Genomic DNA, 25202 nt, shown 5'->3' with positions numbered 1-25202 from the left:
CAGGAACAAAAACCAAGGAAGATTGCTGACAACATTGACCACCCTATTAGACGGTACACCGATCATGATTGGTCGTCATCCATGCTTAAATCAACGGAAACTAGTCGTCACCTGCCGAGAAGTGGATGGAATGGATGATAAAGTCTTGTTGGAAGACTTCTCGCCTCAAAAAGTTATTGATGTTCGCCGCATTACAAAAAAAAAACCACTACTGGAATCATAGGTACCTAAACGTTAATTCTTACGATCAACAGCACCATTATCCCGGAATTTATCAATTTCGGATTCCTACGCGTTCGCACACGAATTTATTACTCGACTCGCAGCCTTTATTATGTCGACAATGCTTGCAAAACAACAGGTCATTACCCTTTGGATAGAAAGTGTCCCATATGGACAGCAGAATCGACAGCTCTTAAACTCAGCACCGATAAAAACATCACGATCTACGAAGCCCGACGAATGGTACACACGAGCAGCAACACAACCAGCTACGCGGATGCAGTTAAAACCAACCAAACACAAAAGAGTACAACACATCAGCAGCAAGTTAACAAAAACGAAGAACCAATCCAACAAACGAGCCAGAACCAGAAAATAACATTTGAAAAACAGCACACTCCAACAGCACCGCAACAATCTATCCAGACTGATATCACCAGTTTGGACTCAGAATCACCGCCTAGAAAAAGGACCCCTCTTCTAACCTCTCTTCCTGCAACTTCGTCACTAGAAGTTGTTCGCGAAGATATGGTTACAAACTCTTCTCGATCAGTCGTGACGCACAGCATGCACAGGCGCGGCGGCCACCAGAGACACCCAAATAACCCTTCCTTCTCACCTCCTTCCTCTTCCTATTTCCTCCAATAATCCTGTTCCCAATAATTGAATTGGCCCTCGGCACATTATTACTTAGATATTTAAGTTAAATGCTTAATAAACGTTATGTTCAGGAAAAAAATATATTTTCCATAACTCCAAACCAAAAACGAATATTGCTAAATTGTTTCCCACAAAAGATGCTCATTAAAATTGACTAAAACCTTGCTCATAAAAAGTTTTCGATAAAAAATCATCGTGGAAAGGAAGCACAATAAAACTAATTTTTATTGGATCAACTTAACCTCATAAAAACAAATTTTCCTCAAATTTATTTTCGTATCTCTGAAATGTTTTGAATCATCCTGAGATGACTTCATCTAGAATGACTTTCAAATGCATATGTTTTTGTTAGTAAAAGTTTGCAACCTTCAAAGATATTGCAGATTTAAATTGAAATTACTCAAAACGTTCCTTAAAACTTCAAGATAGTGAATTTAGATCTTCAATGAAGCTGTAGAGTTTTACAACTGTCAAAACATTCTGATACAAACTAGCCCTCGAAACTCTTTTCGAAAGAAAGTTAAGAATGTTTCGTTTCGAAAGCTAGAGCTACAACACAGTTTGTTGAAATTGATTTTTTGTGAAGATGTCGTTGCGATCAAATGATAATTCAAAAATAAAAATATATATATTTAATATTTCTCTTTTAGGTGAATTGACCAAAATAAAAATACACGATGAAGTTTTTCGAGTGTTAAACCACTGTCTAGCTTAATACTTCAAACAAAAAAGCTCTATGTATGTAGCTTAATTATACAGTTGAAAAAAAAAACTTTTGATATGGAACATTAGACTGAGTCGATTTGGGGTCATTTTCGAATTTCTCAAACCCTGGGGTCTTAAAAGCTTCGTCTTGGTCCAAAACTCATTCATGATTTTTTGTAGAATTTTTAAGTAACGTTTACATGAATAAATTTGAACTTTTAGGTTTGTATGGGAAAATTGAGTATTTTGTACTGAAAAATCAACATCGTTTTTGTTTCTTCTGTGGAATCGAGCCAGCGGACAGTTTTTGTGCCAATTTATAAAATTCCTTAGGCAAATTTTCCGCTGAACAACTTTATCGAAGACCGTAACCTCGTATCTTATTAGGCAAAAAAGTTAGTCCCTTAGGAATTTAATAATTTGTCCAGGGTGGCCAGCGAACCGGGAAAATCGGGAAAACCGGAAAAAAACGGGAATTTTAAAATGAGACCGGGAAAACCGGGAAAAAACCGGGAATTTCAAATCAAAACCGGGAAAAATTTGTATGGATTATTAAATCCCAAAATACATCCATATCATCATGACTGAACTTTCTCTTAGTCGTTTATTCCAAGATTGTTTGGGATTTGGGAGGAGCATAAAAATGTCGGGATTTTATATTAATTAGTAAAATGCCGAGAAAAGTCGAGAATATTTGAAAAGTCGAGATGTCTCGACCACAAACTTAGCTTATTTCTTTGCCCAAGCATATTGTGCACTGCAGTGAATATAAAAATGTTTTTAAATTTAATAAACGTTTTACAACTGTGAAGTTTGAAAACGTTAAGTCTTGGTAGTTAGTTTTTATAGCGTTAATTAATTAAAGATTTTTACCATAGTGCACTTTCTTTGCGAATATTTGGAAAAAAATATAACTTAAAAAGCTGAATGAAGAAATAAGTGAACGGGAAAAGCTATTTTTACAAAAATCTAATGGTCAATGTTAGTTTTTAAAGAGATTGAACAATGAGAATTTTTTTGACGTGGCTTTACTTATTTTCAGCTGATTTCAATTTAGTTTACAGTACCTCAAAAATCAGAAATAATAATCCATACTTCTAATTTTCATTTCATTAAGAAAACATTAAAAAAAAAATCTAAAATAATATCAAATATTATGTTTGCGTTTTATGTACTAAAACACGAAAAGCTGTCAAAAACGTAAGTTTGAAAATCAAAATTAAATTTCTGAAAAACGACATGACCTCGAAGAACTTATTTAGTCTGGTTGCGAGAATATTTTCTTTTAATATTTTGCTCAATTTTAACTTTTGAAAACTGGGAACTGTCCCATGCGGGAAAAATGCCAGAAAAAAAAGATGCCACCATTTTATTCGGTTAATTGATAAACGCACAGAAGACAGAATATGTAACTAAAGAACAAGTTTTTGTGTGATTACATAAAAATTCGAATAAAAACATGCATTTTTGAGATAGGACATATAATCTAGAACTAAGCGCATTCAGTATTCAACATGAGAACCGAAATAAAATATTAGATTGTTTATCATGAATAAGGTTCATCTGAATCTGTTTTAAGAGCTTTAGAAGAAAAAATATCAGAACGTTAGTCTATAGATTTCAATAGAAAAATTTAGAATTTCAACTTAAAATTTTAAAAGTATTATATCCCGATCAGGAGGGAAAAACTAAATTATATCAAGATGATATATTTTGATACTAATATTTAATTTAATTAAATGAGTTATTATTCAGTACTCGTAGGATGTTAAAATATCTCAAATTATATTAAAAAATCTATGCGATCATAGCTAAATTATATCAATTTTAGATATGCTCCTTACAAGATTATATCTCGTTCAGATAGCATAGTTTGATATTGGGCAGAACAAAACCTATCACAATTATAACTTATCAAGATATGAGTGCTTCGAGAAAATTTTCTAGTGGAATGTCAATAAACCAAATAATTTGCTAAAACCATTCCCCATTTTTGGTTACCCAAAACTTGGATTCAATTTTATGAATCTGTTTAGCGAAACTCATAAACGTACGGTTTTGGCCGTTGACTTCGATGTTCGTGTTTCAGAAAAAGTTGCACGTATATCAAAATAAGATATAATTATTTAATTGTAGGAGAATTCGAAAAAAATCTTGATCAATGAAAATGAGCTCAACCCCATTCAAGTCTGTCAATCAGAATAAGATATAATTCAGATTGGAGAAACTTAAAATCGAAAATTTGTAGTACTTAATTATAACTGAATCAGATGAAAATATCTTGGTGAGATACGCTTGAGTTATTATTTTGATATGCTCTCCTGATCGGGATGGCATCATATCAAAACTATGATTTATCCATGCGAATAATAAAAATATAGCAGTTCCTCTTTTAAAAAACCAAGATGGTATGAAAGACTGAAAAGAAAGTAACAATTTTCGGTTAAGGTTCGGATAACTGGATTTATTTTCTTACCGTATTACGATCACCATAATTCGAATAACTTTTGAGTTTAAAGATTGAACTAAAAATAATTAAGTCCTCTCACACTTTTACATTCAACTTGCATAAACACATCTTCAGTTTTTGTCAAATGAACATATTTATTCGCGCATTTTGAAACGAGGGAAACCATAAAATTTCATTCGGGAAAACCGGGAATTTGAAAATGGAAACTCGCTGGCCACCCTGAAAACGATGTTGATTTTTCAGAACAAAATACTCAATGTTCCCATACAAACCTAAAAGTTCAAATTTACTCATGTAAACGTTACTTAAAAATTCTACAAAAAATCATGAATGAGTTTTGGACCAAGACGAAGCTTTTGAGACCCCAGGGTTTGAGAAATTCAAAAATAACACCAAATCGACTCAGTCTAATGGAACATACAAACTCCTTTCATTGGAAAGATAAAGGTGTATTCAAAAAATAATAAGTTAAGGAAGAAAAATAACATTTTTCACATCATCCGAAACTTAATTTAACTAAAAACATAACTTCCCACTTATTTTTAAAAGTTGTCAACTTTTGTCTTTTTTGTTTGAAAAGTGTTAAATCTGAGGTTAAAAATCTCCATAATTTTTTGGTTTGGATGAATCTATATAAATAAAAAGCAATTTCTGTGGGTTTGTTTGTTTGTCCTCTATAGACTCAGTCGTCTTTAGAACTAGAGAGCTGAAATTTGGCATTGATGCTCATTAGGACCAGGAATGATGAAAAATGTTTTCATTTTTTTTGGATGACCCCTTCTCAAGGGGGTCGTCCATACAAGACAAAAATTGTTTTCGCCATATTGACGTTATTTTTCGTCGGATCGTGATGAAAATTTGCACATGAGAGTTTTGAGAGATGAGTAATTGGTTTCAGGTATTGAATTTTGGGTCAGGAGTCGGCAAAAAGAGTCGTCCATATCAACTGTTTAATATTTTTGCGATATTGGCGTTATTATAAATCGGATTGAGATGAAAATTTCCACATAGGAAATTTTAATGACGAGCAATCAATTCCAGGTATAAAATGCGGAGTCGGGGACCAGCCAAAGGGGTCGTCCATATAAACTATTCGCTGTTTATGCGATATTGACGTTATTATGCACCGGATTCAGATGAAAATTGGTACACGAGAGTTTGGAGCGACGGGCAATCGATTTTAGGTAACGAATTAAGTAAAAGGGGCCGGCAAAAGGGGTCATCCATATTACTTTTCAAAATTTTTGTGATATTGACGTTAATATACATCGGATTGTGATGGAAATTTGCACATAGGAGCTATTAAGGACGAACAATTGATTCAAATCTTAGTCAGGGGTCGGCCAAAGGGGTCGTCTATATTAACTGTTCATTGTTTTCGCGATGTTGACGTCATTATGCATCGGATTGAGATGAATATTGGGGCACGGGAGTTTTAAGGGATGAGCAATTGATTCCAAGCATCCAATTTCAAGACAGGGGTCGGAAAAAGGAATCGTCCATATGAACTGTTCATTGTTTTTAGGATATTGACGTAGTTATACATCAGATTAAGATGAAAATTGGCACACGGAAGTTTTCAGGGATGGATAATCTATTTCAGGTATCAAATTTGGTGTAAGAGATCCGAGAAAAGGGCCGTCCATATTACCTGTTCACTGTTTTTTGTGATACTGACGTTATTGTACATTGGGTTGCAATGAAAATTCACGTACGTGGGTTTGGAAAGCCTGGCATTCGATTTCAGGTATCAAATTTTGTAAGTCGGAGTCGGTCAAAGGGGTCGTCCATATTACCTGTTTACTGTTTTTTTTTTTGCAATATTTACGTTATCATACACCGGATTGAGATGGAAATTAGCACACGGGGGATTTAAGGACAAACAATTGATTCCTTTTATCCTATATCGGGGCAGGGGTCGGCAATATTGGTGTAAAAGGTCTGCAAAAGGGGTCGTCCATATTCACTTGTGGTTTTAAGATACGAGTGATTAAATGGATGTAAAAATTAATGCACGGGGTTTTTTGAGGTGAGACGAATTGATCCGTATTGTGGAATTTTGAGTTAAAATTTCATGCATATCAATGAGTTTGGGCAGTTATTTATTGAGAATTTTGGGTATTCAATTTCGGATACAACGGATGCAACGGAAAGAAACAGATACGTTGTTAATGGAGGTGGTTTTCCAACTTTTCAGTAAGTACTCTGGTACTGAAAAGGTATTTTTTGTTCAGTGTAGAGAATATTTTACTTTGTTTGAAAAACATCATAATTTTATCACATTTTTATAATTGCTTGCGAAACGAAGTTCGTACGGGATCAGCTAGTTGGAATTATAAATTTGAAGAGGAATTTTGTGTTTTTTGCAGAAGGCAAAACTTTCAAACTGAACAAAAATCCCCGTCTTCAAATGTGACGTTTTCTGCTCTACAGAGAAGCACCTTGGAAGATGCCGCCGCATGAAGTGTGAAAAATTGTCGTTTACAATTTGCGGCCCACATTTTCTCCCCTCAAATGGAAATCATCCAAGTACAATGTCATGTATTCATTGGAATATACATTTTTTACATTGGGAGTTTTTCACGCTGTTTTCCTTCTTATTTTTTTGTCGGCTGAGGTTTTGTTTTTTCACGTCGTTTTTCTCTTTTTATTTCCTCTTCCAGAGATAACACACCGGTTCCAAACGGCCCGTTCCGAGGTTCGAGCTCTGCTGCTCCAGTGTCTGCTGCCGTGGTTGGAAAATGTCGAATTGGTTGCTTCCAGCGTTCCCCCGGCGACTCCGCTCTCCTACATCATGGTAAGTCGTTAAATTATGAGACGAAAAGCAGACCGGAAAATGGTATATCTTGGAAGAATTATTATTGAAAAAGCCGCACCTTTGGGGTCTGGGCTCAGTTTCTAGGCTGCTTGTGAGGAGTCCTTTATAATTTTTGGTGTTTTTTTTTGCGTGAACCTTCAAGCTGTTTTGCGTTACAATTGGAAATTCAAACAAATGCAGCTAAATGGCAATTTCAACGAAAAAAAACTGAACCTGACAAAAGATGCTTTCTGAGTAAAGCTTTTTCATAAATCGGGGCTTATAGATGCTCAAATACAAAAAGGTGTGGTTCGTTCACACACGGGTTCTAATTCAAACCCAAAAAAAAATTATTTTTTTTCAACCTTTAAAGTTGCCAGGTCAAACTGACAGCGACACTATTTGAATGTGGCTCGAGGACGATAAACAAACAACCGCACTCTACTCCAGAACGGAAGATGAAAAATGTCGGAAAGGTGAGGAAAATATATAGTGAGTGCATCATATCTACCGGAAGTGCACCGGCAAATAGCAGGTTTTCGAACCACAAGTGCTGCAGTCCCCTGTAAAACTTCCGTCGTCGTAGTCAAGTAAAGGCTGCCTGCGATGTGTGGAAATGGGCGGAAGGTTTTTTTTTGCTAGCTCCCCAAGGTAATGTAAAGGGAACTGTTGGCTGCGAATAAAAACGGCGATAAAGTGGGTGTGTAAAAATGCGCGGTAAATTTACAGAAAATAATTAGGTGGATACCCACTTTCTTCTATGGACTATCAACTAACTAGTGGGAGCTAGTGGGCTATCATTTGCGGAGAGATACTCTTGAATGCAGATTTTTTTTTCATCCGTTCTGTTTATGTGTCTATTTATTATTTCTTTGACTAGTGTCTATACAAAGTCAATAAAAAAGCTTTCAAAATAGAAGGCTCCTGTAAAAATAAGATTTAATTTTAGATTCGAATCTTAAATAGATGATAGGTACGACAGTGCTAGAAAATTAATCTTGTTGACTCTAGTTCATCGATTTCCATAATGTTGCAAGCCTCTCTTAGTTGTAATTATAAGCACTATAGTCTTGATATTTTCCCCATGTTTGGAGGGTATTTTGTTGATAGCTATTTTGGCACTATTAACACTGCGAGAGTTTGCGTCTGCAAGTTTTACGGCTGATTCAATTATTTCGAGCTTTTGCCCTAGATTTTCGAGTAGCTTGCACTGCACCTTTCGGCGGTCTTCATTTCTTTCGGTATCACGAATTAGGTTTTGTATTTGGCTGAGTTGCTTTCCGTATTTCACACCAAGGGAAACGAGCTCTTCTTTTAACTTGGCAACATCAAAATTGATTTCTTCAGAATCGGATGAACTGATTAATTTATTTATTATTACTAAATCAACAGATCATATATTGATTCAAATGATATTTAAAAATCAAGAGACTAACTACAAATATAAATCTACATTGAACTTAAACACTAAAAATTCTTCTTCGGAATACAACCTTCGGAACGTCAAAATTAAAATGCTCTGAGAAGCGGTTAAAAGTCTTGATGACGCCAATTATTGCAGAGTTGGCCCCGTAATCACAGAGAACAGACGTACAAGCTAGCCCACGAAACTTGTGTAAAAATCCCAACACCCTTTTTGAACTAATTTTTGTTTTTTGGCTACGATTACGCCTTTTCGAAAACTGGGCACTTTAAAGTTAATTTGTAACTCTTGAACGGCGCAATAGATGGCACTGTTTGCAGTCAGTTTCTAACGTATTTTTTTTGGTGATAGCATTTGAAATTTTACACACTTTTTTGAAGGTTTTTTGTTCGAGCTTGTACGTCTGTTTTCTGTGCCGTAATTGTTTAGTCTAACAGGAACGAAGAGCTGAAGATCCCGATTCCTCAAACCACGAGGTCGGACGCTAAGTGGAAGAACTTCCAAAAGGCGGGAGAGTCGATTCTTGATGGAAGCAGATCAGCGACGAAAGACGCACGAGTGGCGGTCCTGCGGGCTTGCAGCGTGTCGATGTCGATCAGGCGGCAGCGGCTTTCGTAGCTGGGAAGTCGAAAAGGGTCTTGCTATTTTAAGTGTCGAAGGGCATACCTCAAAAAACGTCGTTGGATAGCTTCGATGCGATCAGAACCGTTTTGATAATATGGGCACCAATTCGCAGAAGCATATTCGAGGATCGTTCGAACCAGACTGCAGTAAAGACTCTTCAGGCAGTAGATGTCCTTGAAGTCCTTCGTCATGCGGAAAAGAAGACCCAGGCTTCTGGAGGCTTTGTTAACGCGTCGAGGATCACACCAAGATCTTTCACGTGTTGAGCTCGAGAGATTGCATCGTTTCCAAGGAAGTAAACGGCTGAGAACGGGCGTCGTTTGCGGGAAAATGATATTACTACACATTTACTACGGTTTAAAAGTAGGCTATTGGCATCACACCAGGAGGCAAAGAGGTTAAACTGGTTCTGCAAGTTCTGCAGGTTCTGTAGTACAGTTTTAAGTCGTCGGCATACGCCAATTTTGGTCCATCGAGGAGTTGCAGCACGTCATTGAAATAGATTAGGATTACTAACTGCCCTAAATGACTTCCCTGAGGCACGCCTGATGAAGCTGAGAACTGCCTGGAAAAATAGTTACCCGTACGAACTGTCAATTTACGTCCAGTATGGTAACTGCGGAACCAGCCAATAAGATATCCACAAAATCCTAAACGCGCGAGCTTTTCGATGGCATGGTTCACCTTGTCGAATGCGGCAAACAGATCGGTAGAGATGGCATCAGTTTGGGATTTCTTCGCAAAACTTTCATGCACAAACGAAGTTAAGGTTAGTAAGTTGGTTGTAGTTGAGCGTTGAGGCATGAATCCATGCTGGTCGATGGAGAGGTTGTGCTTGCAGAACATGAAAATGGGATTTAAAACCACCAATTCAAAAAGTTTAGCTATAGCATACAGAGCTGAAATTCCTCGGTAATTATAAACATCTTTCCTATCTCCCTTGATTGTGCCAGGGAATGCAGCTCATGGAGTTGGTGAAATTGTCCACTCTATCCAACAGTTAGTTCACAAACACATAAAAAAAACTTAACGAAGCGCAGGCGGCCAAGTCCAAAATTTTCACTTTTTTTTTTTATTGAACCGAAAATAAATAAAAACCGACTTATAGCGAAAGTGTTCGGGGAAAAAACACCTCTGATCGAAATATCTATTGGAAGAAAGCACTATTTCACCGGTAAAGATATTTAAAATTTTCTAAGTTGGCTAATTTTTAGCGAAATTCGGGACCGCGAGAAAACAAGCGTCAATCGGGTGCGCTGTTCGTTGAGTTGTTCTGTAATCTCATCTCAATATTATCCGTGATCTTGTACAACAGTTGTAACTGTGAGGCTACCTTTATTCCGAATAATAAACTTAAACTTAAATATATTTTTCTACCACAAAGTCCGTGGAACTAAAATTACAAAAATCTTAGCTTTCCCGTCTCACGTTCTCATAGGTTGTTTTGATCCATCATCGCTCTGCTAGTAAAAGCCCCTTTACGGTTGAAAAACTGACTTAGAGTTACGTTGGTTGTTCGCATCGCATTTTAAGGATCTGAGATCCATCGTCCACCGGGAGCACCTAGGAAGGATTGTACACTGGATCTCGTAGCCGGATTTTGGTGCAGTATACCCGAAACATATTTCTGTTTCCGCCTGTTATTTCATCATCAACAACTATCTGATGCCATCAGTCTATAGCCTGGTCCACACTAGGCAACATGAACTGCGATTTTTGTTATGAGACGAACTTTGTTGTCTGTTGTTGTTAATGGAAACTTGAGACGGTCTCAGTGTCTCCCGAAGAAAATGGGAGACGCTGAGACCGTCTCGAGACGAACCGTCTCCTAGTGTGGACCTGCTTATCACTCTTAACCAGAGGTGCCAGGTCGTTTTGTCAAAAAATCAGGACATCGCGAAGGAAAAAATCAGGATTTTTCAGGACACCACTAAATTGGTGAAAATAATATGCAATTCTACTTAAATTGCAAACTGCAAAGGCAAAATATAGGCACTGAAGACGACTCGAATTATGCAACTGAAGCGAGAATAACCTTGGCTGGTCTGCAATTTATATCTAAAAACAACATATAAATATCATTTGAACCGAAAATTATCTTTGGTTAAACTAGTTAAACTGGTTTATTGAAGATTTTTTTTATGTCCTCATCATTTAACAATAAAATTAGTTATGATTTTGATATTTTTCAAAAATCAGGACAAATCAGGATATTTTAAGGGTTATTTAAAAAAAAAATCAGGACAATCAAAGCGTTTTTGAAAATCAGGACGGCCTCTCGAAAATCAGGACAAATCCTGAAAAATCAGGACACCTGACACCCCTGCTCCTCATTGCTTCTCTCCGTGATCATTCCCGGTATCTGACACAATCGAGTGTTTTGATTTTACACCTCCGTCCAAAAGTTTTCGCATAGAGGGTGAATATTGAAGAATGGAAGATGAAAAAATAGCAATAGCGAGCAATTAAAGAAGATCAATCGTCTGTCCGAAGTAAAGTTCGCGAAGAATTATTTAAAACCCGCTCAGTTGTTGATAGCTTAATTGAAACCGACAGAAACATAGAAGAATCCCAGGAATTTCTCTCTAACAAATTTTAGCAACTATGAGGGAACTTCAAATCAATTGGAAAAGCAATCAGGAAAAAGGAAAGGAAAGGAAATGATATCCTCAAGTTTTCTTTTTAATTAAAATATTCATACGTTTCGTTTTTTTTTTTCTTAACGTTTCGTTCTAATGTGTAAGTTAAAGTTTGAGCTAAAACCATAAAAATCGTCCATTGTCTTCTGTTCTTCCTTTATCGGACTCGGCCATTAATCATAATGATTCGGATTTTTTAATTCCAATCGTTTCTCAAAAATAAAATCAAACGTTATTTTTTTTTTTGTTCCGAGTTTTATCCTCATAATTGAAAAAAACCTTTTTCAGTGGATGCTGTATTATAACAATTTTTATTGAAGTTTTCAGGCATCTAATCCTTTTCGGCAATCGTTCTGTTATGATAAAAATTTAAAAACAAAGCATCGCAGATATGATTTTTTATGGTAGAATATGGTAGATTGTGCCTTCGGTACAATCACACTATCCCTTTACAAACGTTCTTGAGCGACTGTGACCGATGTGGAGTCTGTCGATCCACTGCCAGCAGGAGGATTGAATTTGTGACTGACCATCAAGAAAAGTATCATTGGTTGAAGGCATCTGCGCTGGCAGGTGATTATTCTACAAACCTTGTTAAGGTGCTCTGCCCGTGGCTGCGATACCGTCACAACAAAAATACCGGCAACGGGACGATTGTATTTTGCTTGTCAGAAGGATTCCTCCAGAAATAGAAGAATTCCAAAAAAAACCAATTAAATCACGACCGAAAATTTCGACATCCGCGAAAGCATCGAATCAAAACAAACTTTTGGTTGCTATGTTTCTTGACGCTGTATTGTGACGTAAGAATCGTCGGTTGCGTTGCGTCGCGTCGTGTCGCGTCGCGTCGCTCTTCCAGGACACACAACCACACACAACCAACAGAGCCAACGTTCAGTTAAAACATACCTTATAACCAACCTGCTCAATAAAAAAAACTTCATGCCTTTTCTACGGTTGAAATCACAATTTCTCCAAATCCTTATCTTAAAACTTAAACCAAAAGTACACCCAAAAATCAGACTCTAAATAATGAACTTCCTTGAAAGTGGAATTATCGGTATGAGATTCTACGCCGGACAACAATTAACGGAATTAACAAGCTTTCTACAAGCTTTTCGGCAACTGGCATTGTCCTCCCAGTGCACAGTGGTCCAAAAGGGCTAAAAGTGGAACTTTTTTCGTAGCGCCTTTATCTTTTATCTTATCTCTTAAGTGTCTTCAGAACATTTGCTTCTTCAAACATGCTTCATAACTTGAAAGCATCAAAAGTTGGTAAAAGCCTTCTATAAAAAAAAAATGAAAATTCTAACTTGTTTATTCCAATAGATTGAGCTTTATGTTATACTACAAAGTTGTAGAATACGTAAAAAAATATGAAACTTTGTTGAATACATCAAAACTGTATCTCTTTTCAGAGCAGAGTTATAAAGGTTTTCTTTTGAAAGTTATTTAAAAGTTAGTTTTTAAACATAACTATAGTTAGATGAGAATGTCCATGAATAAGATGCTCTGAACATTTGGGCATTCAATTCACACGTTTTGCACAATATTTCAACATTCTACGACGTTTCCTAACCAACTTATTGCAACTTTAAGTTTTATTTTTACTCAACTTCACGAGCGTTTATTGCAAAAACGTGCAAGTGAATTTTCAAAACTAATAAACCACATTGAAGCTTGAACTGAGTGCAAAAAATTGGCGTTGTTGTCATTTGTCTCCACGCGCTCATATTTGAACACAACAAGCATATATTTGATATGTTTTACGTGTTTCCATACAAAAAATGGAAAAATTGATTTCCAGGCTATCTGCGTAGCCGCAGAACGAAGGCAGCAGGCAGTTGAAAATACTTTTTGTATGGAAACACGTAAAACATATCAAATAAATGCTTGTTGTGTTCAAATATGAGCGCGTGGAGACAAATGACAACAACACCAAATTGTTGCACTTAGATCAAGCTTCAATGTGGTTTATTAGTTTTGAAAATTCACTTGCACGTTTTTGCAATAAACGCTCGTGAAGTTGAGTAAAAATAAAACTTAAAGTTGCAATAAGTTGGTTAGGAAACGTCGTAGAATGTTGAAATCTTGTGCAAAACGTGTGATTTGAATGCCCCAACAAATGTTCAGAGCATCTTATTCATATACATTCTCATCTAACTATAGTTAAGTTTAAAAACTAACTTTTAAATAACTTTCAAAAGAAAACCTTTATAACTCTGATCTGAAAAGAGATACAGTTTTGATGTATTCAACAAAGTTTCATATTTTTACGTATTCTACAATTTTGTAGTATAACATAAAGCTCAATCTATTGAAATAAAATAGTTAGAATTGTCAATTTTTTCATACTGGACTTTTACTAACTTTTGATGCTTTCAAATTATGAAGCATGTTTGAAGAAGCAAATGTTCTGAAGACACTTAAGAGATAAGATAAAAGACAGAGGCGCTACGAAAAACGCCACTTTTAGCCCTTTTGGACCACAGTGCAGTGCAACCGCGTTGCATATGTCTGAAAGAAACCAAATAAAACATATCCCATATCCTATCACAAGACAAAGCAGGATGGAAACCATCAGCCAGCAAGGATATTGTCGAATGATGTATCGATTGTTGTATGTGTATGTATACCGGCATTAGATAACAAAAACATTCTTTGTTTCCAACCGATGGCAAAATTTACACGGATCAGAAAGGCCCGATTTGCGTTTGCGAGTCTCCGAAACATCTGGCGGTCACGCCAGATCTCTCTACGAACAAAAATCTGAATCTTCAACTCAAACGTCAAATCCGTATTGCTGTACGGGTGCGAAACTTGGTGCACATATGCGGTAACGACGCGAAAACTGCAAGTATTTGTAAACCGCTGCCTGCGGAATATCATCCGCGCTTGGTGGCCTGGCAACTGGATCTCGAATGAGGAACTACATCGCCGGTGTCATCAAAAGGCGCTAGAAATCGAGATTCGGGAACGTAAGTGGAGATGGATTGGGCACACGCTGCGAAGAGATGAAAACGAGATTTGCAGAGAGGCGCTAGATTGGAATCCAGAAGGTCATCGAAGAAGAGGCAGACCCAGAAATTCGTGGCGGCGAACCCTAGCCGCTGAAATCCGAACTGTCGACGAGAATCTTGACTGGGACCAGGTGAAGACGCTGGCTCCGGATCGTCAACAGTGGAGGTCTTTTACCACGGCCCTATGCACCGGAGGATCGGCGCGTGATCATTAAGTAAGATGGCAAAATCAGCGGTGGCAGAAAGACTATGACAATAAACTTTCGTTTGCTAACCGACGCAGCTGTTGCACTGGGTAAGATATCGCACTGGCAAGCCGAGATGAGATGTTGCAGTGAGTTCGATTCTCAATATTTTTTCCTTGGGATGAAGTATCCCACAACAATGTTTGGGAAATCGCTCAAGAAAAGCAATCAGGGTTGGTTTCTAGCTAGAATACTGATATCTCCGAGTGCTGTGATACGCACGTGGTAAAAGTTGAATTCAATATATGTCGAAAATCAACACTAATGCCGTTTTCGTTTTTCTCCACTAGCGCGGGGCAAAACTTTTTCGGAATAAACGAACAGAATCGTTACCCGCGACGATGCAAATATATGGTTGCTATACTCACCCTTTTGTTTACCCCCAACACTGACAACTTTTACGGGGTGCAACCGCCTGCTTGAGGTTCAAAACTCGGGCAAAACTAGTGGACTTCTGAATTAATAACCGAACATAATAACAGCAATTAGGGCAAAACTCGTGGGTAACTAGGTTGCCACTGCCAATAAACGAAAACACTATAACTTGATTCAAGAAAATACACCATACCCCATCGGAGGCTACCGTTGCTATTCGTCACGTGGCTTATCGACGGTGATCGACATACTTGGTGATACATTTTGAACGTCGCTTCCTCAATCATTCCCGAATGTCTATCCTCGCATCATTGTTGATAATGTTCGTTATTGATAGACGATCATGAATGTTTCTGAAGGAAAAATCTGAAGAAATACCAGAACCACATGTTCAAAAAGCCGTAGCACATGCTGGAGAGTTTATTGCGGTTACCTAGTCATCTGATTGCTTACATAGATCGCTAAAAACTGAAACATATCATTAATGATCGTAAAGGTTGAAAGTCGTCAAGGAAGAAAATCAGACGTTCGATAGCTGATAGACTACGTCCTTCTTTACCACATCATGTATCGCAAAAGTGTTTCAAATACAGAAGCGTCGTTGTCATGCATGGTTGTTTGTATGATTTGGTTGAAGAAGGAAAATTTGACTGCTTTGATTTTTTGGCTCTGAATGTAGTCAAGCATGGCTCAGTGAAAATGACTGATTTTCGGAACATTGTCCCATAAAATGTTTTTCTTGTTTCACTTGAATGTAGTGGTCATGCATAATTTGAGAGCTCGAGCCAGTAGTGCTTTTCCAATCATACTATTTTGGTGCAGTATACTTTTCAGCTCATTTTCGGCAAAGAGATTTGCTAAATTGGCATTGGATTTTTGCAACCTCTGCTATGGGTGTAGCAAAATACAAACAAATAAGATCCGAGATCATCCGACGATGTTTTATTCGTTTTACGATGATCCAAACCTAAAGAATGAAGAAGAATTAATACTAAATTAAAGTCTTTAATTTCTTCCTGTTTCTGAAAAAAATAAAGGAATGAAGTTTGTATATTTTGTTGTCTAAAGTAAATCATCTGAAGCGTCTTTTAGTTATAAATAGCCGCAGGCAACATTAACTTGATATACATGTGCTTGTCTTTTAAACCAACAGCTACTGATTTTATTTATTTTCTCCTCTTTACAGTACTATCCGGACTCGGGGGCACGTGGACGTCGCGAGGGATCCGGTTCCACCGAGGCGACCGAAATGATTCTGAACAACTTGTTCTATATCACGGCAAAGGTAAGCTTTTAAAACTGAGCGTGTGGCTATGGCCAATCTATTGACAGGTCCTTGGAAAAGTTTCTGTTAGTTGGATGTTGCGAGGGTGGAACGAGGGAATTTTTCAAAGTATTCCAAGTGCATGTTCGAAAAGGAAAGTCGATTAGAAAAATTACCTAGAGAGAAGCTAAATAGTTGGGAAGCAGTTCAAAAGGATTGGTTGGAATAGTTTTTCTTAGAAAATGTAGCAAGGTAGGGAAAAAATTTGAATTATGTCAGCCATGGTGAAAACTTTGAAATTTACAACCACTAGGAGGAGAGCTGCCGATTATAAAATCCCGAAGAATTCAGGTTTTTTTTCCCGAGTGTTATTTGAAGGTTTCGCTCTCATCGATAGCTCTGAGTTCTAAGTATGTATAAGGAACAGAGATTATTTGGAATAAAATAATTGGGTACGTTATTGAAACTGCGTTAAGAGGTTTTCGTGAAAGTTCAGATAAATGAAGTCTAATTATAACATTCCTCAGTTTAGGTTTCTTCTTGAATAAAAACTGGAAAACGATATGTAAAATTCAAATGAATTTGGTTTTTCAGTAATCATCAATGTTTGTGAAGTTTTCAAACTAATAGGTTTACTTAAATAAGAAATTCCACGAAATATGTAATATGATGAATTCACAATTTCGTTTTAAATCTGTTTTTTTTTATAATTAGGATTAATTGCGTACTCTCCTGTGGTTGATATCAATTAAATTGATACAATTTTCTTTCTGCTTTTTTCAGTTCGCCGATTCGCATCCCTACATCGAGGAGCTTTGGGGAACCCTGTGTCAGTTCTGGCCCAACAACCTCAAAGTGATTCTCCGATACCTGCTAATCATATCCGGAATGGCCCCGAATGAGCTGCTTGCCTACGTGAGTTGAATTTATGGATTTTTTTCATCAATTGAGTGGTTATTGAATTCTTGCCCATTTAAGCATGGAAATTAATTGCCTGCATTTTGCACTTTCTTTTTTTTATGCGATTCAAATTCGTCCTCTTCTGATGATATGGTCTCTCCGATGCCGTAGGCCAAAAGAGTGGCCCTCTACCTGGCCAGATCTTGCACCAATCGACTCCTGGACGAGCTGATGAGCGAGCTGCAAACGGTGGAAACGCTGAACTGCTTAATTGAGCGCACCGAAACTCCGCCATTCTATCGGCTAACGAGTATGCGGAAAGCGTCCAGCCATTCGGATGGTAAGTTGATTAGCGCTAACACTTCGTTTAAGAGGTTTTTTTTTCTAGGTTTGGTGCTTAATTTCAATAGAAAGCTGTATTTGGGTTTCCATTAAAATATTCAATCGATTTTGAAGAAAAATCAAACCTTTTTGTTAAACCCTCTATTTTTTAATCTGCGGTAAAAATTTAAATTGTCTTTTTTTATCTATTCCCACAAATTCTTATGAATTATGAAGTTTGTGTTGACCATTCCTGAAATATTGACAGTCTGAAAATATCATCAGCAACACCAATAACAATTTCGAAATAAATTCAACCCTTCATTGTTGACGTACTGAATGAAGGGTGGCTTCAATCATTTTCAATAGAATGATGGATGGCAGTCCATTATTTATTCTTACATGAAGGACAGCTCACACATGTGTCCATCAGATTTTAGTTGGTACCTCTGTATGTAACTAAATATTATTCTGTTCAACAAAAAACAACTTGCCCGTTCAATAGACCTCCACTCGATTGTTTTAATCTTCTAGTTCCGAAACAGACGACGAGAAATCTCGTTAGGATGCTATGCACTAGAGACTCTGTACTCAGAATGATATCGATTTCCCAGAATAGTTTTCAAACATGTCTTTCCTATCACTAATTGAGTGTTTGTTTTGATTTGTGAATGAATCTTTCTGATGATTCCGGTACACATTGCTACACATTACAAGAGTTGTTGCCTTATGGGTCCTTTTGGAAAATCTCAGCTTGTTGTTCTCGTCCCAGGACGGAAGGATATATGATGGTACTCAATAACACGTTTCGATAGAATGGACAATCCTGACTAGACTAAGGAGAAAAAATAGTTTGGGCAATGTTGTTCCTCCTAGTTTTTGACGAATGGTTCATTTGAACGGAATATTTCTGTAATTTAAAACTCAGCTGGTTCTGCAGATCTCTAAAAAAAGGTTTTTTTTTAAACTTGCCCACAAAAACTATTGAAAATCACGAGCTTAAATCAATTATAAAGCTACTAAGAAAACGGTTGAACTTTAAAAACTATGTTAATTTTTCCGGAAAATCATTCACATTTTTATAAACAAACGATATTTAGGGTTAGTTGCCCTACTTTGGACCCTTTAAGCGGTGGTTTTTATAAACCCATGTTTTTCTCATACATGGACGATTGTTTTGTGGTTTTTAGGAAACCCAATCATAGTTCATGGTGCTAGCCTCAAGTTTCAATGAGAATTTTCATCCTTGGTTTTGCCGTTTTTAATAGGTTTACAAAGATATGGATGATCAAAATTTCCTACTTTGAACCTACTGTTCCTGCATTGGCACTAGACTTGTACCCCTTATTGGACCTAGATCTAAAATGCCAGTAAAAAGATATATTTTTCAAAAAACATCAAGAAATCAATGAAATATTTTATTTTGATTAAAAAAATACCACGAACTAATACTTTGGATTTTTTACAATTCAAATAAACCCCTGAATTTCTGCCATGAATATCTCAAGCTTTTTCCTCATTATCACATTTCTCAGCAGCATAATAGTAAGAAGGTGTTTTGTGTTCACTTGTTGTTTATTTACCTAAAGCTAACAAAATATGTTCGAAATGTTCAATAGAGGTCCTTAATTATGCCCTCATGAACACTTGCACTTTAATGATTGGTTTGTATTGAAAAAACTGATGTCAGGTCTAAAAATGGAACATCATGGCCGAAAGTGTCCTATGTTTGGACCTATTACCTATTTTCCGGGGTTTCCTATGATTTTCTATTATTTGAGGAAAAATAGATAGTATAGTTCATATTCATCACAGCAATGGTAGTTTTTCTATAAAATTAGGCTTGGCATGTTAAATAATGTGATTTATTCTTAATTTCTCTGATTTTTCGAATTACTTCCCTCTAATTGAGTTGCCTTTTTTACCACCAAAAAGGAAGTAATTTTTTAAAAACGTTGAAAAGTTTATTGGAATTATCTTATATGGCTAAAAGCGGTATTATAGGATAAGGGAAGAATAAGAGATCATTATTTGCATTGGAGTGTCTTGAATATATGCAAACCAAATGAGTTTTATCCGATTTTCGGCATTTTAGGACTAAAGTAGGCTCTAGGTCCAAAGTAGGAGCACTCACCCTACATATATGATACATATATACTAACAGTCGGAGAACAGTGATGTAGAATCAAGAATGCCTTTATCACGACAAGCTATGGTACTCTCGGTGAAGTTTGTGGAAAAAGAAGTGAATGGATGTCGGATGAAACCTGGAGGATGGTTGATGATCGGAGAAAGGCGAAAGTCGGAATTGAGTAGGCATGTACCGGGTCAGCCAAAGTAGCCGCCCTCTTACAATATGCGGAACTTGAAAAGGCTGTTAAACGAGCTTGTAGACTAGACAAGAGAGCCTGGACAAACTTCCTAGCCGGAGAGGATGAAAGAGTCGCCGCAAATGAAGATATCCAATTACTTTATGACATTTATCGTCGCCTTAGTGGTGCAAGGACTAATGCTAGAATGCCGCTAAAAGACCGAACAGGTCATTTATTGACCGATCGAGCAGATCAGCTCAAACGATGGACTGAGCGCTTCAAACAACTCTCCCGAGTTACGAATAGCGATGGCCAACAGAACTCGAAGCGCCAACAGTAACTCGAAAGCGCCATCGCTGGCTGAAATTGAAGCTGCAATCAAAGACGTGAAATTCCTGCATCCCTGCTTAAATGCTGAAAGCCGACCCTGCCTTGTCAGCACAAATGTTGCACCGTCTTTTCGCTGACGTCTGGGATACTGTAACATTCCCGGCCGACTGGATTCAGGGTATGACCAGCGATACCACAAAAAATCTACATCGTAAGTGTGTCTTATTCTCACCCATAAGAGTCACAATGTAACATAAAGAGATACACTGATGATACAGATCAAAATGTGGCATCGTTGAGTATGACTGTAGCCTCTAACGACTCGAGATCTTGGCTCCGCTTGGTTTGGCTCGAAGCCCTCTCCTCTTTGCCCGTTTGTGTACCGAATCGAGAGCAGCTTATCCTGGATACGCGCCTGTCACAGCACCCGTCCGGGGCTTTACGAAACTACTCGAATGATTCGCGGCGAAGACGCTATCCTACGCCGACTCGAGTGACTCACCCGCCGATGAGGTGAAGTCACTCTATCCGAGAGTATTCCGCGGCGTGACTAGTATTCCCTTACGAATTCGACTGCGAAGAAGGTAAAGTCTTATTCCCGCAGCTTCCGGCGTAGGGAGCGCTTCTATTTGGATACCCTGTGGCTGTGGAGGTATCCTAACAGCTCGGCATATGCAGAAGGTAGAGTCTTATCTTTGTATGCTTTACTGCTAGGATGAAACGCACACTACTCGAATGCCCCTCGTCGAAAGGGCATTCTACTCCGACCGTGGTTCGGTCTTCCTCCATTCTTTGGCTTGCAACTTTGGGGCTGGCAACCCTAGGCCTTTTCCCCGCCGTGTGCCGAATCGAGAGCAGCTTATCGTGGAATCGCGCCTGTCACAGCACACGTACGGGTCTTCAACGCTTGTGAGTCAGATGAATCCCGACGGTGATGTCATCCTACCCGACTCGAGTGGCTCATCCGACGGCGACGTGCGACCACTCTACCCGGAGTACTCCGCGACGTAAATACTCCTCCCCCTAGGTCATGTTTTATGCCTACAACCTCCGTCGCAGAGGGCGCGTTCGACTCGAATACTCCGCGACGGTAACGTTGGAGGTATCCTACACACAGACGCGCGACGTACCAGGCAGCTCGGCATTCGCAGAAGTTAGTCTTATCTTTGTATGCTTTACTCCCAGGATCGGATGCACACTACTCAGATGCCCCCCGACGAAGGAGTCACCCTACACCGTTCGCGGACTGGTGCTGCAGGGCAGTCATGATCCGGGTGAACCCATCACTGACCGCACGCCAAGTATTGGCATCCTCACAACTCCTCCGCACGATGTTGTCGGCTGTTGTGTCTGGATCGCAGGCGGCAATCATGTTAACGCGTACCCCTTCGATCCTCGGACAGTTGAACACTACGTGCTCTGGTGTCTCTACTGTGTCACCGCAGGTTGGGTAGAATGGCGAGGCCACGTGTCCGAATCGATAGTGGTACTGCATGAAGCATCCGTGACCAGTCAAGAACTGTGTCATGCAGAAATCCACCTATCCGTGTCTCCAGTCCATCCAGGATCCGACTTAAGGGATAAAGCGATGTGTCCATCGGCCACGATCCGAGTTGTCCCACTGGTGCTGCCAGCTGGACATCGAGGCTTCTCCAGAATGCTTCCGCACATCGGGCATGTGCCTGTGCTCGTAGCAGAAGGTATCTTCTTCTAGCAAGACCGAGTTGGGCATGACCCCCGCCACAACATCAGCAGCTACAGAGGACACCGTTCGGTATGCGCTGATTACTCGTAGGTTCATCAGCCGCTGCACACTGCAGAGCTTTTGCAGATTACAATGCCTGCTCAAGGCTGCCTTCCAGGCTGCCGCTCCGCACCGCAAAATGGACGAGGTCAAACTCGCCAGAACCCTACTTCTGCTGCAGCTTGATCGCACGCTTGGATTCGATTGCGCATCGTCCCTGATTGTACTGAAATTGAGTTGGTGATCAGAACCAGCTCTTGGAGCGTATGCAACTTTCCACCTTCTGAATCGCTACTCTGGCGAGTAGCTGGACCTCTTCAGTTAATGGGCCCGATGCCAGGAGAACGACGTCATCGGCGAATCCCACAAGTCTCACTTACGTGGGGAGACTCAGTCTCAGCAGTTCGTCGTAAACGATGTTCCACAATACCAGGCCATGTATCGATCTTACACAGATCCTTTAGCGCATCCTTAACCTGAACATCCGTGGCTATCTCGTCGAGGTTTTTAACCCTGACGGTAACCGTGGTACTCAGGGCTCAGATTTCAGCAGCTTCGCCAACTATCTCCTGGGTAAGCGCACTGTACTCCGCGCTTTCACCGTTGAGCCACGTCTGAGTTCGAGGATCATCTCGCCGGGACGTGTCCGGCGGATTCTCCTGACATCCCCATCTAGGCCCACCAGCCTATCCCTTGTCTTCATCTCGCGGGAGACATTGGCTTAGGTACCTTCCAGTGCCTTCACCATCAACGCCTCCCTCTTGTCCCTGACCCGGTTGGGTTTGGTGTTGGGCTTGGGTTTGACTTTGGCCTTCGTGGCCTTTTTCCTTTTGCGCTCAACCTTCTGCCACCCAGTTGGCGCTTCGGGAACTTGGCCTTTCCCTTCGACCTCTTTTTCGCCCGAATCCAGTCGGACCTTAGGATCCCGGTCACGTTTTTTCAGGGCTCCTGGTCTCGTCTCTCCTGGAGACCCACTCTTTCTCTTGTCGTTTCCTTTTCACTATCCGTCTGCACGCAGACGCTGACCTTCTTTGGACGAATGGTATCCGCTCGCAGAGGTTTCACCACGTCTTCAAGTGCACTCCGGTGCCGTGAGTAGGCTCATCACCGCTCGGTTCGCCTTAACGAACATCGCCATTACGTTGGCGAGTTTCTCCCGGACCTCCTTGTGGATGTTAGACTTCTTTCTAACACAATCCACAAGGTACTGTAGCCCGCCATAGCCACCGCTGGTTCAGTAGGAGTCTCAGGGTCCTGAAGCTCCGGGGAGCTTAGGAGTTCCTCGACTGCCTCCTGGACTTGAGCGAAGGGATCTCCGCTCTCTGCGCGGTCTACAGGCGTCCTCACCGGCGAGCGCCTTAGCCCGCTTCTAACGAACGGATTAGGACAGTCGTCCTTCTCCGCCTCATTCGCTTCCATTCGCGTTATATTTTTAGAATTAGAGTTCATATTTGATACCACGAGTCGCGATGTAAGTATACCAGTATAGGTCCATTGTGACATCGGCACGGTTTAGCATCACACCTTCACCAAATGGAGTCGGTTTCCAATAGATGTTCTATGTTCATAGTCCGAATTCGTTTGCAAGGGTCTTCATGAGGGACATCTGCAATAATGCAGACATGTTTCCACTCTGCACCACGGGGAGGTGGAACTACATACTTCGCAGAGCAAGTCTAGCCACTGAAATCAGTACAGTTGAAGAAAACCTTGACTGGCAGCAAGTGAAGATGTTAGCTCTGGATCGCCAGCAGTGGAGATTCTTTATCTCAACCCTATGCGTTGCACCCTTGGGTAGGTAGGTAGGTGAAAGATCATATTTTTACCAATTGTTTACGTTATTTCCTCATGGAAAAATCGGAAATTTATGCTTCCCGACTTTAAGGGGGGGGTAGGGTCTAACGGGTATAAAAAAACACCATTTTCACGATTTTTTTTCTAGAGCTATCGTTCAAACAAATGTATTCAAATTTTTTGCATTATACAAAGCATTGTTAAAAGAACATTTAGTAATTTTTTCGTAGAAAAATATTGAAAAATGAGCCGGTGACGGAACACTTTCGAAGATGCCTTTTAGAAAACAGGATTTGCGGTGGACACTGTACTGCCGTAATCTGGCAATCTGACGTATGCGCCAGCGAGTTAAATTTTCAGTACGAAGCTTTTTGCAAAAACGTTTTTTTAATGAGCCTCCGAGTAAATTTCAGTAATCAAATCTGTACACTATGAGTTTAAATGATGACAAAACATGGCCAAATACATAATTTGTGGAAAAAGGTTTATTAACGGAAGTTATGTTACCAACGTCATTTTGTTGTAGAAACAGCTATTATTTTTCACTGTTTCCAAGACCAAATGACGTACATCCATCGTAGCATGTGACAAACCATTTCCAGATATTTTCTTTCACAATCAGTCAAATATTCGCGGCTCGTGGAGCTGTATCCGAACCAAAAGAAATGGAGTTTATTGCTGAGTACGGTATAGCCTGACCGAGAGTGAGCCTGAGGATAATCCGGTAATAGAATAGGTGTCTGGACTAAAGAAGCGTATTTTTCAATAGGTTATCCAACTTCCGCGAATGGAACGTTTCAAGGACGTAATATTTTCCACGCGAATCGTTACTCTTAATGAGACTTCTTGGAGGGTGAAAGAACGGAGTTCTGTGGAATGACTTCTTTCAACCCAGCATTCAGGTGAAACAATCTGTTCTGAGCAAACTGAAACCTCGCCCGAAACTGTACGACGTGAAACAGGTCCGATTCACGCAAAGATGTTTCGATTTAAGTTACAAGACACGTTTTGGAGGAGAATTCTGGAAAGTTAAAATGTTTACTCAATCGCAGTTGAAGGAAGTACAAAAGTCAACACTCAGTCTTCAATCAACTCTATCAAAAAGTCAAGATAGGAATATATTATTAAGAAACTCTGTCCTTTGATGCCAGAAGACAAACGACAGTATTGGGAAGAAAGTCCGCACTAAAACACGTCTTTCATGATGCATGCATGCATGATGCAAAACATATGAAACACAAGGACTTAATTAAGACCCAAACCAACCTCCTTCTGCCCTTCCCAACCTCCTCATGAATAGGCAAAGCCATTGACACCTTTTGAAATTAATAATCATTTTACAAGTATAATGGTATAA

The 25202-nt window shown here is 39.3% G+C and overlaps 1 protein-coding gene across 8 annotated transcripts in view; it reads left to right on the top strand.

The window, feature by feature from the left end:
- The window catches only part of LOC129756171 (protein furry), a 347173-nt gene that overhangs the window by 196380 nt on the left and 125591 nt on the right, over positions 1-25202 (top strand). For all 8 annotated transcript variants that reach the window (XM_055752972.1, XM_055752970.1, XM_055752968.1 and 5 more), the window contains 4 exons: positions 6721-6854; positions 16367-16465; positions 17228-17359; positions 17516-17684. In XM_055752972.1, coding sequence (XP_055608947.1) covers positions 6721-6854; positions 16367-16465; positions 17228-17359; positions 17516-17684 — 534 coding nt within the window. The remainder of the gene's footprint in view (positions 1-6720; positions 6855-16366; positions 16466-17227; positions 17360-17515; positions 17685-25202) is intronic.

Source organism: Uranotaenia lowii, chromosome 3, assembly GCF_029784155.1.
Source record: "Uranotaenia lowii strain MFRU-FL chromosome 3, ASM2978415v1, whole genome shotgun sequence".
NCBI lineage: Eukaryota > Metazoa > Arthropoda > Insecta > Diptera > Culicidae > Uranotaenia > Uranotaenia lowii.
This window is presented reverse-complemented; position numbering and strand designations above follow the sequence as displayed.